Source organism: Anolis sagrei, chromosome 1 (assembly GCF_037176765.1).
Source record: "Anolis sagrei isolate rAnoSag1 chromosome 1, rAnoSag1.mat, whole genome shotgun sequence".
In the NCBI taxonomy this organism is placed as follows: domain Eukaryota; kingdom Metazoa; phylum Chordata; class Lepidosauria; order Squamata; family Dactyloidae; genus Anolis; species Anolis sagrei.
In genome coordinates, this window is record NC_090021.1 from 236,867,416 (window position 1) to 236,881,116 (window position 13,701).

Genomic DNA, 13,701 nt, shown 5'->3' on the forward strand with positions numbered 1-13,701 from the left:
AGAAATTAGAGGTGCGCCGTTCAGCAAAAAACCATGCCATTTTTGGTGCCCGTTTTTCAGCTGCCCCCCATTTCACTTTTAGGGAATTTCCTGAATTTAGGAGGCATATCTGTTTTCATACCAGAAAGAGTCTGTCCATTGCTGCCAATTGAGAAATTTTAGAGGCTCATTTCTCCCATCATTTTTAGGCCTATCCAGCATGAAACTTGCCTTACTTGTAGGCTACATTTACTTTTGCAAGCCTACCAAGTTTTGGAGCATTTCATCAATCCACTAATTTTTTGAAAATTTTAAACGTATTTATCATATTTTTTTAAAAAAGCACAAAGAGGGGGTTCTGGGAACTGAAGTTCCAAGCGCACACCACAAGAGGGGAGGAGAATGGAAACAATCAACCAGCCTCTGATTGGCTGAGATAGAAGTGAGAAACACACAGAGAGAGAAATCTCAACTCCCATCATACCCTGGGAGGGAGCATAAAGCTTGCGCCAGACAAAGTGTTGTGGGGAAAACAAGTTCCCATTTGCTTCCAATGGGTGCAAAGGCAGGAGGGCCTTCGGGAATGGATCGAGGAGCCTGCTGGTGAAGAAAGCAAAGGAGGAGGACAACTTTACTGTTTTGTGAGGCTGTCCTGCCCACATGCCGTCTCCTCCGCCTGAGCCCCATTGGTACTCATTAGTCAAAATAATTCAGTTGCTGTGATCTATACCAGCTAAGGGTTCAGCTGCCCCACATCAGGTTCGTTTTCATGGATTTGGCAGCCAAATCCGTTGGACCATCCAAATCCGGTACACAAAAATGAAATGGGTCTCCACAAAAAAAAAAATCATTTTCACCTATTTTTCACCTATGAGACAAGATGTGAGGAGCACAACCGTCTTGCAATAGTTTTGAACATGTTGACATTTTGGTACCAGAATCAAAAATCACATTTTTTGAGAGGGAGTCTGAGGACTCCAGGGTATAATTCAGGTGTCTAAGGACTGAAAACGGGGGAATTGAGGAACCACATGGGAACCGCAGGCTGTACTTCTCCCACTTCCATATACGTCAACAGAAGTCCCTGCATTCTTGAACTCTTCACACTACCATCAGGACTATCATGATAGTTTCTGCATTTCAAACCTTAGCATAACATCACTACAGGACTCCTACTTGTTTTGCCTCTGTAAAGCTTTCATATTATCATATATTGATTACTGGTGATACACTTGAATTGTCTGCCCTCTGTCTCGGCACTGGTTTGATATTGATCCACAACATTGAGAAAAATGAAGAGGTTAGAGTGGAAATGGTAACTCTACAAAACTGTTCTCTGCTGGTTTATTTTGCATAGGTCCTGGAGAATTACAACAAGGGCAAGACAGCTTTGCTTTCTGCAGCCAAAGTGATGGTGAGTCCTACAGAGGTGGACCTCAACCCGGAGTTAATCTTCCAGAATCAACCCCTGCCTAGTAGACCTTCTGTGCAGATTGGAATTGGAGAAATAGCAGTGGACAGAAGGAACAGCAGTGCTAAGTAAGGATATGGCTCTGATTTTTTTCTAGAAAGATCTACCAAAGGCTGCTGGTACCGTTATCCCTTCCTGCTGTGTAATAACTGCTATTGTGTTGGTGGATGTCGTGGTGTCATAAACAAGGAGTCCTGTCTGCAGTGTGTTCTGCTGTGGCTTGTTCCAGGAGATTACAGGGTAGCGTGGTATTAGTATTAGTCTCATATTTCTGTATTCTCCTTTTGCAGGAGTAAGCCTCACACTGAAATCAATTTGGAAGGGTTTTATGAGACCAAGCTTCTGTCTCCAGTGCAGAAGGATCCTGTGGAGATCCTGCTTCTCGATACCAAGGAGCGCCTTTCTGTAGAACTGCAGGACCGGCGTGCTCCTCTTGCCACAATGGAGAGCCTGTCTGATAACGAATCCATCTACAGCTTTGACTCAAGGCGTTCCTCTGGTTTTCGTAGCATCCGTGGCTCACCCAGCCTCCATGCAGTCATGGAAAAAGATGAGACTCACTGTTTTTATATTGATCCAGCAATCCCTGAGGAGAACCCTTCTCTGAGTTCACGAACAGAGCTGCTTGCTGCCGACAGCCTTTCCAAACACTCACAGGAAACTCAGCCTCCCGAGGCCATGCCCAACAGCGGAGGCACCACTCCTCAGCGGCAGTGCAGTGATGAAGAGGCTGGCAGTGATACTGACCACATTTCCTTCACTCCTCGGGAGGAATTGTCCCTTCATAATGGGAGGCTCAGTGATGACCCTAGTCCACAAGTATTGGAGTTTGCAGAGTTTATAGATAGCCTCTTTAACTTGGATAGCAAAAGCAGTTCCTTTCAGGACATCTACTGCATGATGGTATCAGACAGCACCAGCGATTTTGCCGAGATGCCCAAGTCTGTCAGTGATCAGGAGATCCTGCTAAGAGCACAGTATGAACCTAACTTAGTTCCAAAGCCCCCCAGGTTATTTGCAGGCTCAACAGATCCTTCCTCGGGCATATCGGTTTCTCCTTCTTTCCCCCTGAGTTCTTCTGGAGAGCTAATGGACATTACACCTACCGGCATGAGTAGCCAGGAATGCCTGGCCACTGACAAAATCCGGACTTCCACTCCCACTGGCAATATGACCAGCCCTGCCAAACATGAGGACCTTGTTATCTCAGCCCTTTAGTAGAGGAGGTGGGGAACTAGCTACTACCATACAGTGAGTCATGGGATAACATTTAGAGGAGCTGGTCACTTGACTAGTGAGAGTTGGGGAAAATATGTAGGGATGGGTGGTGACCCTTCCTAGGTGCTACATTAATGGCACCAAAAGAATGTCAGCATGAAGGATGCTGTAACTTGGGTAATGTTCTTAAGTTAGGGAGCAAAATCACTGCCTAACACAGCCTGCTGCTTTTTGAGGGCCTTGTTAATTGAAGTTAGATGGTTGGTTTCCCTACCTCAGCATATTTGTTCAACAAGAAGGCAGATTCCCTGCCTTTACTGCTGAAATTAGGATGTTACTGCCCATAAACTAGAGAACCAGGATTATTGAAGTTGACGGGTCAGATAATGTTCCTATAATCTTGGCAAAATGAAGGAAATTGTGACTTTGAGCCCTATTGCACTAGCATGTCATGTTTGACCCAAGCACTTGTTCTGGTTGTCATCCTTGTGATATAATATTATTTCTGATTAGGCACACTCTCCTGTTTTATAGCCATTAAGCTGTGTTCCAGAGGAATGCAGCCACCCTCCTCCCAACCTTGACTGGGTGCAGTGAGAATTGGGATGGGGCTGCATGTGTTGCTCCCCAATTCAATCTGTGTTCAGTGATATACCAGACTTCTTCTGAGAAGAAAGTAGGTACATATGCAGGAGAGCTAAAGGTCATTCCCACATTTCCTCACCCACTGGAGGGGTGAAATGTCACCATTACAAATCACAATGAGCTAGTGACAATCTTGCTCGCTGACATAATTTTCATCTCTCTTTGCATGGACTGATTGGTTTAAATTAGCTTTTCTTATTCAAGACGCTTGCCGATGTCCTTCATTATTCCCTGTATACTTGTGTCCAGAACTACTTTGTCCCTATTCATGACTTTTCACTAATCTGTGGTGTCATGGCAGACCAAACCTGGTCTGTCCCTGAGTTCAGGGAAAAGATGGACTTTTACTGCATGTTGAAGTCTCATGTATGTTTACAGAGCTATTAAGCATTTTAGGAGGTATTTATTTAAGCAGATGGGAAATTCCTGTCTTGAAAAACATTCTCTCTGCTCCTTTGCATCCCTCCCTCCCAAGAAAACAATGGGATGGGCACGAAAAAGTGTAATTTCTATTCCTTATTTGAGAGTAAGGACAGAGTGTCTCTGTGTATGCATCCCTTCAGTCACTATCCATATTAGGGGCTTCTCAACATCGCCCAAGAGTTCAACAGCAGTTCATGGAGTTGCATCTCAACCCCTTGTCCTGGAACTTGGTGCTCATGACTAAGAGAACTGCAGTAGTCACGATGGGATGTTGTCACTGTGTAAAATCACAGGTATTTTTCATTGGCAAATGTAGGAATGAAAGAATGTTATTCATACTGTGATTGACCATCCTCATATTGTACTTAATATCATAACACATCGGAATGTGGTAATTATGCGAAGGAAAACTCTTATTACAGGTTTGTTTCTGGGCTGTGCACAACTAACTAGCTATGCATCACTGCCCTTTGGGTATGGCCTTGATCCACTCCCCTAGCTTTGCAGCCTCAGGTCACAAAGCAGAGTGCCAAAACAGAGGGGGCTCTCCTGTGCCTGTGGAGTACCAGTAAATAGCTGGCGTGCAATGTGTGGCTTTGAGACTTAGAAGGATTTCTGCTTTTTAGGTAACTAAAAGTGCCATTGTATGCATATCTACCTGGACGCAAGCCCAACTGCATTCGTTCAGTGGGACTTTACTTGCCAATAGGTTGGTTAAAATTACAGCCTTAGTTCAGTTACCCAAGGAGATTCCAAAATCAAATTGTTGTTTTACCTATTTAACAGTTCTATGCTCGCTTAGAGGGATATCAGGCTTTATTAAACTCTGGAGATTTCCTGGTGGATAAGCATACATTGAACTGGGCTGCAGATTTGGGTGTGTAAATCAATGGATCCATGTTGTATTATATAAATGATCCTACAGTATGACAGGGTGTTAGTAAAGTGAGAACGTATTAATTTAAATACCGGTGTTAAATATGAAAACATAAGGGTCAATCCCCTTTTCTGCCTTGAAGTCATAATTTGTTGGAGACACAAAAGTTTTCATTTATGAAATCTTAGTTTTCAAAATGTTAATTTTATTATTTCAAATTTAATGTTTTAAAGGTTCAGCTTTTAAATGCCCCCTTATTTTTAAAAGTTTTGCAGTAAGGAAGAATTACTTCCCTCTTCTGATCATCTTTTTAAAAATGGACATGTGTTTTGTTAAAGAATTAGGTACTGTATTTATAGTTGGTAAGTTGGCTCATTTAATGGTAGAGGTTAGTTCCAATGAGGCTGATAAGGCAGCCTTCTTCACTGAAGACACAGTGGAGAAATGTGAATGGCTCAAAACAGCTTCAGAAAAATGTTTAGATCTTACATTTTTGAAGAGAGCACAAAATGAATGGCAAATTTTCTAATGAAATGAAGGAAGATGTGGTTGTTGCTGAGTTTAAGTTGCAAGTGCTTTGTGGTAGAATAGAGTGACCGAATGGGGTTTTCTGCTTGGAGATCTATAACAATCCAAGCAGTCTGTTAGTTTTGCAGGTTCACAGCCTTGTGAATGATCCAGTGCTAATAATTAGCACCCAGGGAGCGCTTTAAATTTCAAAGCACTTTATAAATACATTGAATGAAGCTTCCCAATGCTTGTGGGTCATGAGCATGTGGGTGGGGAAAGGGTAGGGGTGTGTGAACATGTATGTGTGTATGCATGCAGCTTATCTACTGTATTTCTGGATGGAGGTAGCACTATATCCAAAAATCTAGCCAGGCTATTTGAAGGCAGTTTCATACTTTATTAGATTTAGTTTAGGCTTGAACTGTCAAGCTATTAAGAATCCTGGGGAGTTGATGCAGCTTTGCTTGGAGATATATTAATTTGTTCTCTCAGTAGTGGTCAGATTGTGATTGATGAATTAAGCTATTGCACTAAAGTATCACACCTGACCTGAGCAGCAGTTCAAAGTCATTTCATGGGGTTCTCTTCTTCCATGTCAGTGTCCAAGAAAAATCAAGACAACCGTAATTCTGTTTGCTCAGTTTACCCGTGTTGTGTAATAATAGGGCTGTTGCTCAGAAGGAAAATACACAAATTCTGAGGACTAACACTTTTGCACTGACTAAATTAAAATAGAAGTTGACTTGGAACATCTATTTGCTACACAACATTATAGTATCCTGTCTGTCCTATTTACCATCTCTTAGCCTTTATTCTTTCTATATATAAAAAATATTTCAACATTTCTCCAATACACCTTGGATTCCTTCCTTTTTGTAAACACATATCCATTCCAGTTATAGGAAGCAGCTTAAAAAGCACATGTTGCTGACACAGAAGTTCTTCCAGATGCATGGCTTCTAGTGCTATCAGTTCAATAGCACTGTGCAGCTATTCCATACTTCTTTTCTTTAAATAGATGGAAGTAGTAGTGTGAAAACTTACAATTTTACAGATTTTGTGTTACCTGGACCTCCTGTCAGATTGACCTGATCAGTCAGTTGCAGTGTAAAAGCCTCATCCAGAAGCATCCATCCACCCTGGACTCACTTTTCAGCTTCATGCCTAAACACCTTACTACCTCTTTCAGCCACGCCCCATCCTAGGCTTATCATGTTGATTCTCTTTGTACTCTGATGGGTTTGTTTTTGGTCTCTTCTGAGATTTGAAAGCCACTGCCATCTGATTACTCTTTAAACTCACCCAAGATCACTGGGTACTGAATTTAAGATGGGATTGCACCATACTGCTAAAGGCTTGGAACAGAGTAAGCCAACTAATTCACACTCAGAGGCTGTGTTTTGAGCACTTTAAAATAAAAATGTGTCATCAAAAGCAGTTCCCATTTCTAATTCTGTCAGGGTAACCATCCTTCTTCAAACTTCTCTGTTCTCCTTATTCATCTTTTTATTCCCTTATCTCATTATCCTTATTCCAAAATGCTCTATTTCTTTGCTTCTGACCTTTTGTCCTAGTTATCACTGAGGGCATCTCATTGGTCAAAATATTTGCTTTCATGTACCCGGTCTTTACATTTCAAAGTGAAAGGTTTTCTCCAAGCGAATGTTGTTGCTGTGTGTGGTTTTAGCACTCAAATTATAGCATGTTGCAGTGGTAAAACATGGTCCCTCTGGCATAGTTATTTTGATTACCAGGTTCAGTTCAGTTGCAGAAGCCTCTCAGATATCTGTGGAGTAGTACTTGCAAGAAGCACACAATTCCCCTTTTGCCTTTTTGGAAATGTCTAGACTGGTTGGAGGCATTTAGCTCTTCCTAGTCTACAGCTGCACTGCTAAAGCAATTGCTCTTGGACAGGATATGCATACAAGAAGACACACAATTCAAAAATAAGCAAGACAGGTCTACATCATAGTGCTTTACTAATACTCCCATTTCCATAAACCTTAACTGTTTTTCTTTTTAAAAAAACTTGCTGTGTGCTTTCTCACATTTCAGAGCCAACCCTAAATCATTCATCCAGAGCAGTTCACATAAAATGGATTGTGATGGACAGCAGTTTAGGATTTGCATATGAAAAATGCTTAAAGATAAAATCCTGCATAATTCATCCTGTGAGGCTGCCTTATAGAGAACTTTGTTATAGTACCAGTCCATCCATCCCAAAATGGCCTGCCTTAGTGATGGCTCTTCAGTGCCTTAAGCAGAGTTTTTCTGCCCAATATCCTTTCTAATTGGAGATGCCAAGGACTGAACTTGCCTATAGATGAAGTGTCTATTCTACCACTGAATTCTGGCTCTTTATAAATCCTTTATTTGATATCTGTATACCCTTTGACTGAAACTATAAATATCTTAATTTTTTTCAATGGAAATTTAGGCTTTCTTGCCTTGTAGCTCTAAAGAACCTAGTAAGCAGTATATTTGTTTATCAAAGACTTGATCTTGACTGCCGACATGATGGAAATCTGCAGCTACTTTTACAATCCGTTCAGTGGTGTGCCTTGTTTGTCATTGAAAGGAAAAGCATTTTATATTTTTGGTTACTTGTTCTCCTTGTTTCCTACACTAAATTAAAAATCCCTTTAGCATCAAATACTCTGTTTTGGGAAGAATTTCTGTGCTGTTTAAGGTCATTCTTTGACATTGTTTTCACTTGTCACCACTGAAAGTCTGAAGTGGCCCTACGATACATCCTCATAAGATATAGTAACATTTTAATATGGGCCAAAGACAGAGCAGTTACTTCCTATCATACTGAGGGTTTCAAAAATTTTCAGTCCCAAAATTGTTACCAAAATTTGAATAAGTTATGAGAGCAAGAAAAATTATATGGATAATTTGCGGGAAAACAGACTTTTGTACTCCACTCCCTTTTGACTCATTGATAAATAAGACAAGAAATATGTGTGTGTTCCAGCTACAAGTCGTCCTTTTACCCTCAGAAGGCAATGTCAATAGACTTAACTAGAAGTAAACTTAAGTGAGCACTGTGAGACCTAAAGTAAACCCAGCATAAGGTTGTTCTGTATGAGATCTAATATTTTAAAGGGGTAGCCATTTCATTCTGTTTTCAATTAAAATGAAAAAGTGAAGAGGAATGAAATAATAAAAACACTTTAGAGACTGATTTATTTTATCATGAAATTCTGTGGGTATCAGTCCACTTCTTTGGATGCACAGCTTGTTGCTTGTTCTCCTCTTATGTAGGTAGGTGTAAACAAATGCTATTGCTTTTAGTTCTAAATTGCTGAAATTCTCATTGCTCTTTTACATATCTGTGACTCTTATATCTTTCTTTGTCTCTCTGGTTCTGTTTCATAGTCTGTCCCTGACTCTGTTTTCCAGCTTTACTTACATGCATTATTTTCATTCTTTCTGCCATTGTTTTGGCTGATCATACAGGGAATAAAGTTCTCTTGATTTTGTTTTTACACTTAAACTTCCAAAGCTGAACTTTTACATGTCTTGATAATATCCCTTTGCCTCTCTTAGAGCATCCTATCAAACAAATCCTTATTTGACAACTCCTAAAACTGAGTACAGATTGAAGGTATAATTCCTTTGAAAAATACATCCATTCTATGCACTAGTTGTTTTTTAAAAGCATAACATGTGACATAGCTCTTTATGTACTAGCATGATGTTGTAAATGGATATATGAATATAATTTTGTGCATCCATTTCCATCTCATTCATAATCTCCTTGATTTCTCCCTTGCTGCATATGCACTTGAGTTATGCCTGTGATAGTTGCTATGTAAAGGTACTTTCTAGTTACCTGTCATACTCATGGCTTTAAACTTATCCCACATCACTGAAGTCAAGCAGAATTACCTTTACAGCATAGCAAGACTGAGACAAAATTGTGAGATATAAAAAAAAGTAACAAAAGAAAGAAGTTACCCAACTTGCCAATTGTATGTGTAAGAGCTGTGAATAAACAAGTACTTCTGCAGTCTGGTGATATACTATTGGAAATGTATTATCAGTGTACTACAGTTAGATTTGTCTTATCAGTGTGTGATAAGGCTGGACATAATACTCATGTATTTGGTTATGCTATGCTTTTTCTCTAAAATCTATTGCTCATTTGGATTTATTTTCTCTCATTGTGTGATGAAAGAGTTAGAAGATTAATTTTCATTCGTTTGGGAACCTTTTCTTTCTCCTAAAAACATCTGTAACTTTCAACAAGATTTTCTCAATGCCTTGAAATTGTAAGCCTTCAGATACTCTCAACACATCCATGTTGCAAGTTGAAATAACTCCTTTCTTTTGTTGCTTTTTCATATATCACAATTTCTTAAGCTGATGCCCAACAAAATCCAATACTAAGATAATTAGGAGTGCACTACAAATATTTCTACTGTTCTGTGAAAAAAGGGCAATGGGATGATAATGGTAGGGATCTTTTCATGGGGAAAAATGTGCTCATTACTTGGTCTTGGGTCTGGCTCATTTCTTGGTGTATCCAGCTAAAGGATCTAAGGCCAGCGGTGCTGCAAAAGCCCTATACCAGAAACCCTTAAGGGTATTACTGCCTTTCAGAGTAAGCCAACAGTGGTCTGACTCCATATAAATTACTATCTATTTGTGGTATTTTTGTACCACTCATAGACAGGTTCTATGGGTGGTTTATTTGGGAATACTGCAAACCATGAAATATAAAAGCATTCAAAATAAAGAACAGATTAAAACTGTCTCATGATAAAAACATTTACACAGAGTTCAGTTGTGCCAAAGGCCTTAAAAAGCACTAAAATATGATCAGGAAAAAAGGTCACCTGATGCTGAAAAAAATGACAGTGTGAGGAAGTAAGCCTCTTTGAAAGAGGACATTCCACAATCATGGTGCTACCTCTGAAAAGGCCCTTCACTTAGTAGCAACCCATCTCATATATCAGGTACATCCACATAAGGGCCTTTGAAAATGCTCTTATAATTGGGGCGTACTCATGGGAGGGGACTATCTTTTTGATAACCTGGCTGTAAGTCATTTAGAATTTCAAATGTTGATATCAGCACTTTCAATTAGGGCTGGAAACTGAGCACCGCCTTCTACCATAGACCTTTGCCAGCTTGCAGGGCAGAGTGTCTCCCTTCCAAAAAGGGAGGAAAGTACATTAATTGTGTGTCTTCTGTGCTTTGGGCCATCGTGACAGCGAGGCACCCCAGGGATTCTGACAGTGTTCCAGGAGCAATAGATGGGTGTAGTAAGGTCTGCAAAAATAGGCTGGGGACCACAATACTTCTTGTCTCCGCCTACAATATCTTAACATATATTTCAGATTTGATGTATCTATTATTAGATGAAGATACCATGAATAAATTATAATTCAGCAGGTTGTGATCAGTCACTGGAGAAGCAGTGAACACGATACATCAGAAAAGAACTACAATGCACATTGACTACATACGGACTGTTCCTGAGATATTGCTGCATCACTTCGGTGTTTTATTTGGTTTTTCACTGTAACTCACTCTTCTGTTGTGCCTTTGTTTCTTTTGAGATGCAAATAAATAAATAAAAGGACAAAGCGACCTAGGTCCTGCCCCAAGCAAGTGGAGGGATAATACTCCATCCATAAAGTTACATATCCTACTCCCACACATGCTTTTTTTTTCTTTTTACATTTTAGGTGGGACACAAGAGGCTATCCACTGACCCTCTGTGCCTTTTCCACTCCCACCCCTTCCCAAAAAATAACAAAAGGTTAAGCCCCAAGAGGGAGCCACTTCTGACATTTCTTCTTATGAATGGGGCAGGAATAAAGCAGATAGGCAAATGAATTGTTGATAAATGTGGTTTAAAGTGGGAAAGAAATGGGAGAGTACACACTGGCTACATGTACCCTTCTATCCCTTTCTCTTTGGACTACATTGGCTGGATTGCTTTCCTGCTCTTTTCCAGTAAGCAAGAGCATGGCCATTTAAGGGAATTTGGGGGGTTTATATGTTTCACAAAGGGCTACAGAATACCACCTTGTTCTCCATCCAGAATAACATGCATGATTTCCACACAGCTGTATAAAATCCATATTGAACAGATAAAGCAGATATTATTCAATGCAGATATTGTGGATTATCCACCTTGACATTCTCGGTTATATGTCTGTATGGAAGTGCCAATAGTCACACTTCACTTCTGCTTATGTCACTCAGAGGGTTCTGGCCAATATCACATGGTTTCATTCCTTTTATTTCCATGTATTGCTGCCTTCTCTTGTAATGTGCAGGAGAGGTAGCACTTGGAGTCAGTCTTTATCTTTGATGTTGTTGGCTTTGGCCAGTTATCTTCACCTCACTCAGGCTGTCTTAACAAGTGCCAATACTGATGCCTCATTCATTCAAGTAGGTATTTCCTAGCTTACCTATACCATACATAAACAAGTTATTCTGTGAGGTGAGATTCTAATCTAGGAAAGCTCTCTTGACTGGAGGCATGCATGGAATTGGCATGAAGAAATTATACTGGGTCTATTTGTTTTCATTTTTCATTGCAAATTATATCTAAATATGCTTCAGTTCTGATCGTTGGGTACAAAATTTTTGAAAATGACAAAGTTGACTGTCCTATGAGGGTTCATGATAAAACAAGACTTCCATCTAAATTGTACTGCGGCACAATTGGAGTACTTTCCTTCCACAATCAGGTGTGTGTTTGGGGACACCTTAATGTTTTTTTTTTTTTATTCCTAGTGCTTCATTTCTCCGTTAAACATCACCGAATCCTTTGTAGTCTAACTTTTTTTCCTTAGCATAACTTTCATGTCTGGGCAACAAAACCCAACAACAGACTAGACACTGGATTGAATAATTTTGAGGAAAATATGCTGCAAACAAAGGCATTGGGGCTTGTGTGCACCTGTTGTTCATCACAACTTCAGCAAGACCCAGATGTTCAAAATCCCGAGTTCATGCTACATGAGATGCCACTGAAGGGACCCATGCCAGTCCCAAGTGTCATGTTAGCATTCAGACTGTCTTACTGGTATTTAACTGCATGGTCTAACATGTGTTTACCCAGTTTGGATGTATTGTGTGTGTAGTGCTATTGCACAGGCGATAAAATTGACAGTGCACTATCACACATTGTCATTATTGGTGTTCATATCAGCATGTCACAGGTGCCTGCTGGCAGCTGCTACCTTGCAGACAAAGTTTCTTATCTCAAACTGTGACACGGTAAGCTGCACTTAATTCCCTCTCCCAAGTCGCTATAGTCCTAGAAAAGAGTTGTTTTAAAGCAAAAACCTCATACCTTCTTTCTCCTCTGTTCCGATTATTAACTTTATTGACTGATGCCCACTTATCACATATAGGTGGTCAAATGCTTTCCACCACCTCTGTCTTTCAAATATTGGGCATGATGGGAGGGATGCATCTTTTACACTCCTCTGCATTAGCTTGAACTTACATTGGTACACCTATAATGTTTACTGCCTGCCTAGCCTCTGGATTCGTATGCAGGTGCTCACTTGTTGTGCAGATGGAAGACACTTAATGTGGAATCAGTGTTATGAAGCACTCTATTTATGGAAACTTGGGCTCTTGCCTGTATGAGGGGCATTACCAATTATTTTATTGTTATTCTGTAACAAAACTCTGTTATTCTGTATTTGTGTACAGAAAATCACTTTACTTCCTTCAGCAGCAGTTACAACTCTTCTGTGTAGGAATGTTCCACTGCTTTTATCTCTCCTTATTTTTTAAAATCTCTTCTGCTGGGGTACGTTGGAGTCAGGCGTTTACCAGTAGACTCCTGCTTCTTGATGGTTTCATTAAGAGTCTTCTTCCCTTTGCAGGAGAAAAGTATCCACCCTATGCCTCTGATCCTTCAGTCCTCTGATTCCCAATCATGGATTCCACAAAAGCCTTTTCACACAACTATTGGAAAGGCAAGTCCATGTGCTGTTGCCACTTGCGACACCATTCATTCCCCCTTTTCCAGGAATGCTATGTGTTGGATCCCTGCTCTGATTCACCCCAGCATGAAGGCTCTAGGGAACTCTGAGCACTCTACATGTGCCATTCTTATGTGACTTTTTTTACCTATGTATGAAAGATATGAACTAATATTGCTGTAAAGAAAGATACAAATTATTATAACATATTATATAAATATATATGTATATAACCGTTCTGTATATTGTATACCTCAGTGCATGAGATGATTGTTGATGTGTGAATGAAAGATGCAGTGTGGTCCAATCCCTCTTAATAACTATAAAGCTGAAGAATGAATAGACCTACATGCAACATCTGTAGTTACCATATTCCAGGGAGAATGTGCATGACTACCTATGATGCACCAATAATTCATTCAAACTATCATGTCCAGCTCCAATGGAAGTTAATCAGGCAACACTGAGAAAGACAAAACTGAACAACCAAGCTGCATTTTAATTTGAAAACTATTCAGTCACTACTATACAAACGTGCCTGGTCTGGTTCTGCCCTACACATGCTCCCAGTTTTGTAGGAATGCTGCCTCTGTAAACCTTTAGAACAGAGATGC

The 13,701-nt window shown here is 40.1% G+C and overlaps 1 protein-coding gene across 5 annotated transcripts in view; it reads left to right on the top strand.

Annotated features, from left to right (window-relative positions):
- Window positions 1-13,321, top strand: part of DAGLA (diacylglycerol lipase alpha) — a 135,696-nt gene extending 122,375 nt beyond the window's left edge. For all 5 annotated transcript variants that reach the window (XM_067462536.1, XM_060770747.2, XM_067462537.1 and 2 more), the window contains 2 exons: window positions 1,337-1,518; window positions 1,741-13,321. In XM_067462536.1, the coding sequence (XP_067318637.1) occupies window positions 1,337-1,518; window positions 1,741-2,668 (1,110 nt within the window). In that variant the 3' untranslated portion in view covers window positions 2,669-13,321. The remainder of the gene's footprint in view (window positions 1-1,336; window positions 1,519-1,740) is intronic.
- The last annotated feature ends 380 nt before the right edge of the window (window positions 13,322-13,701 follow it).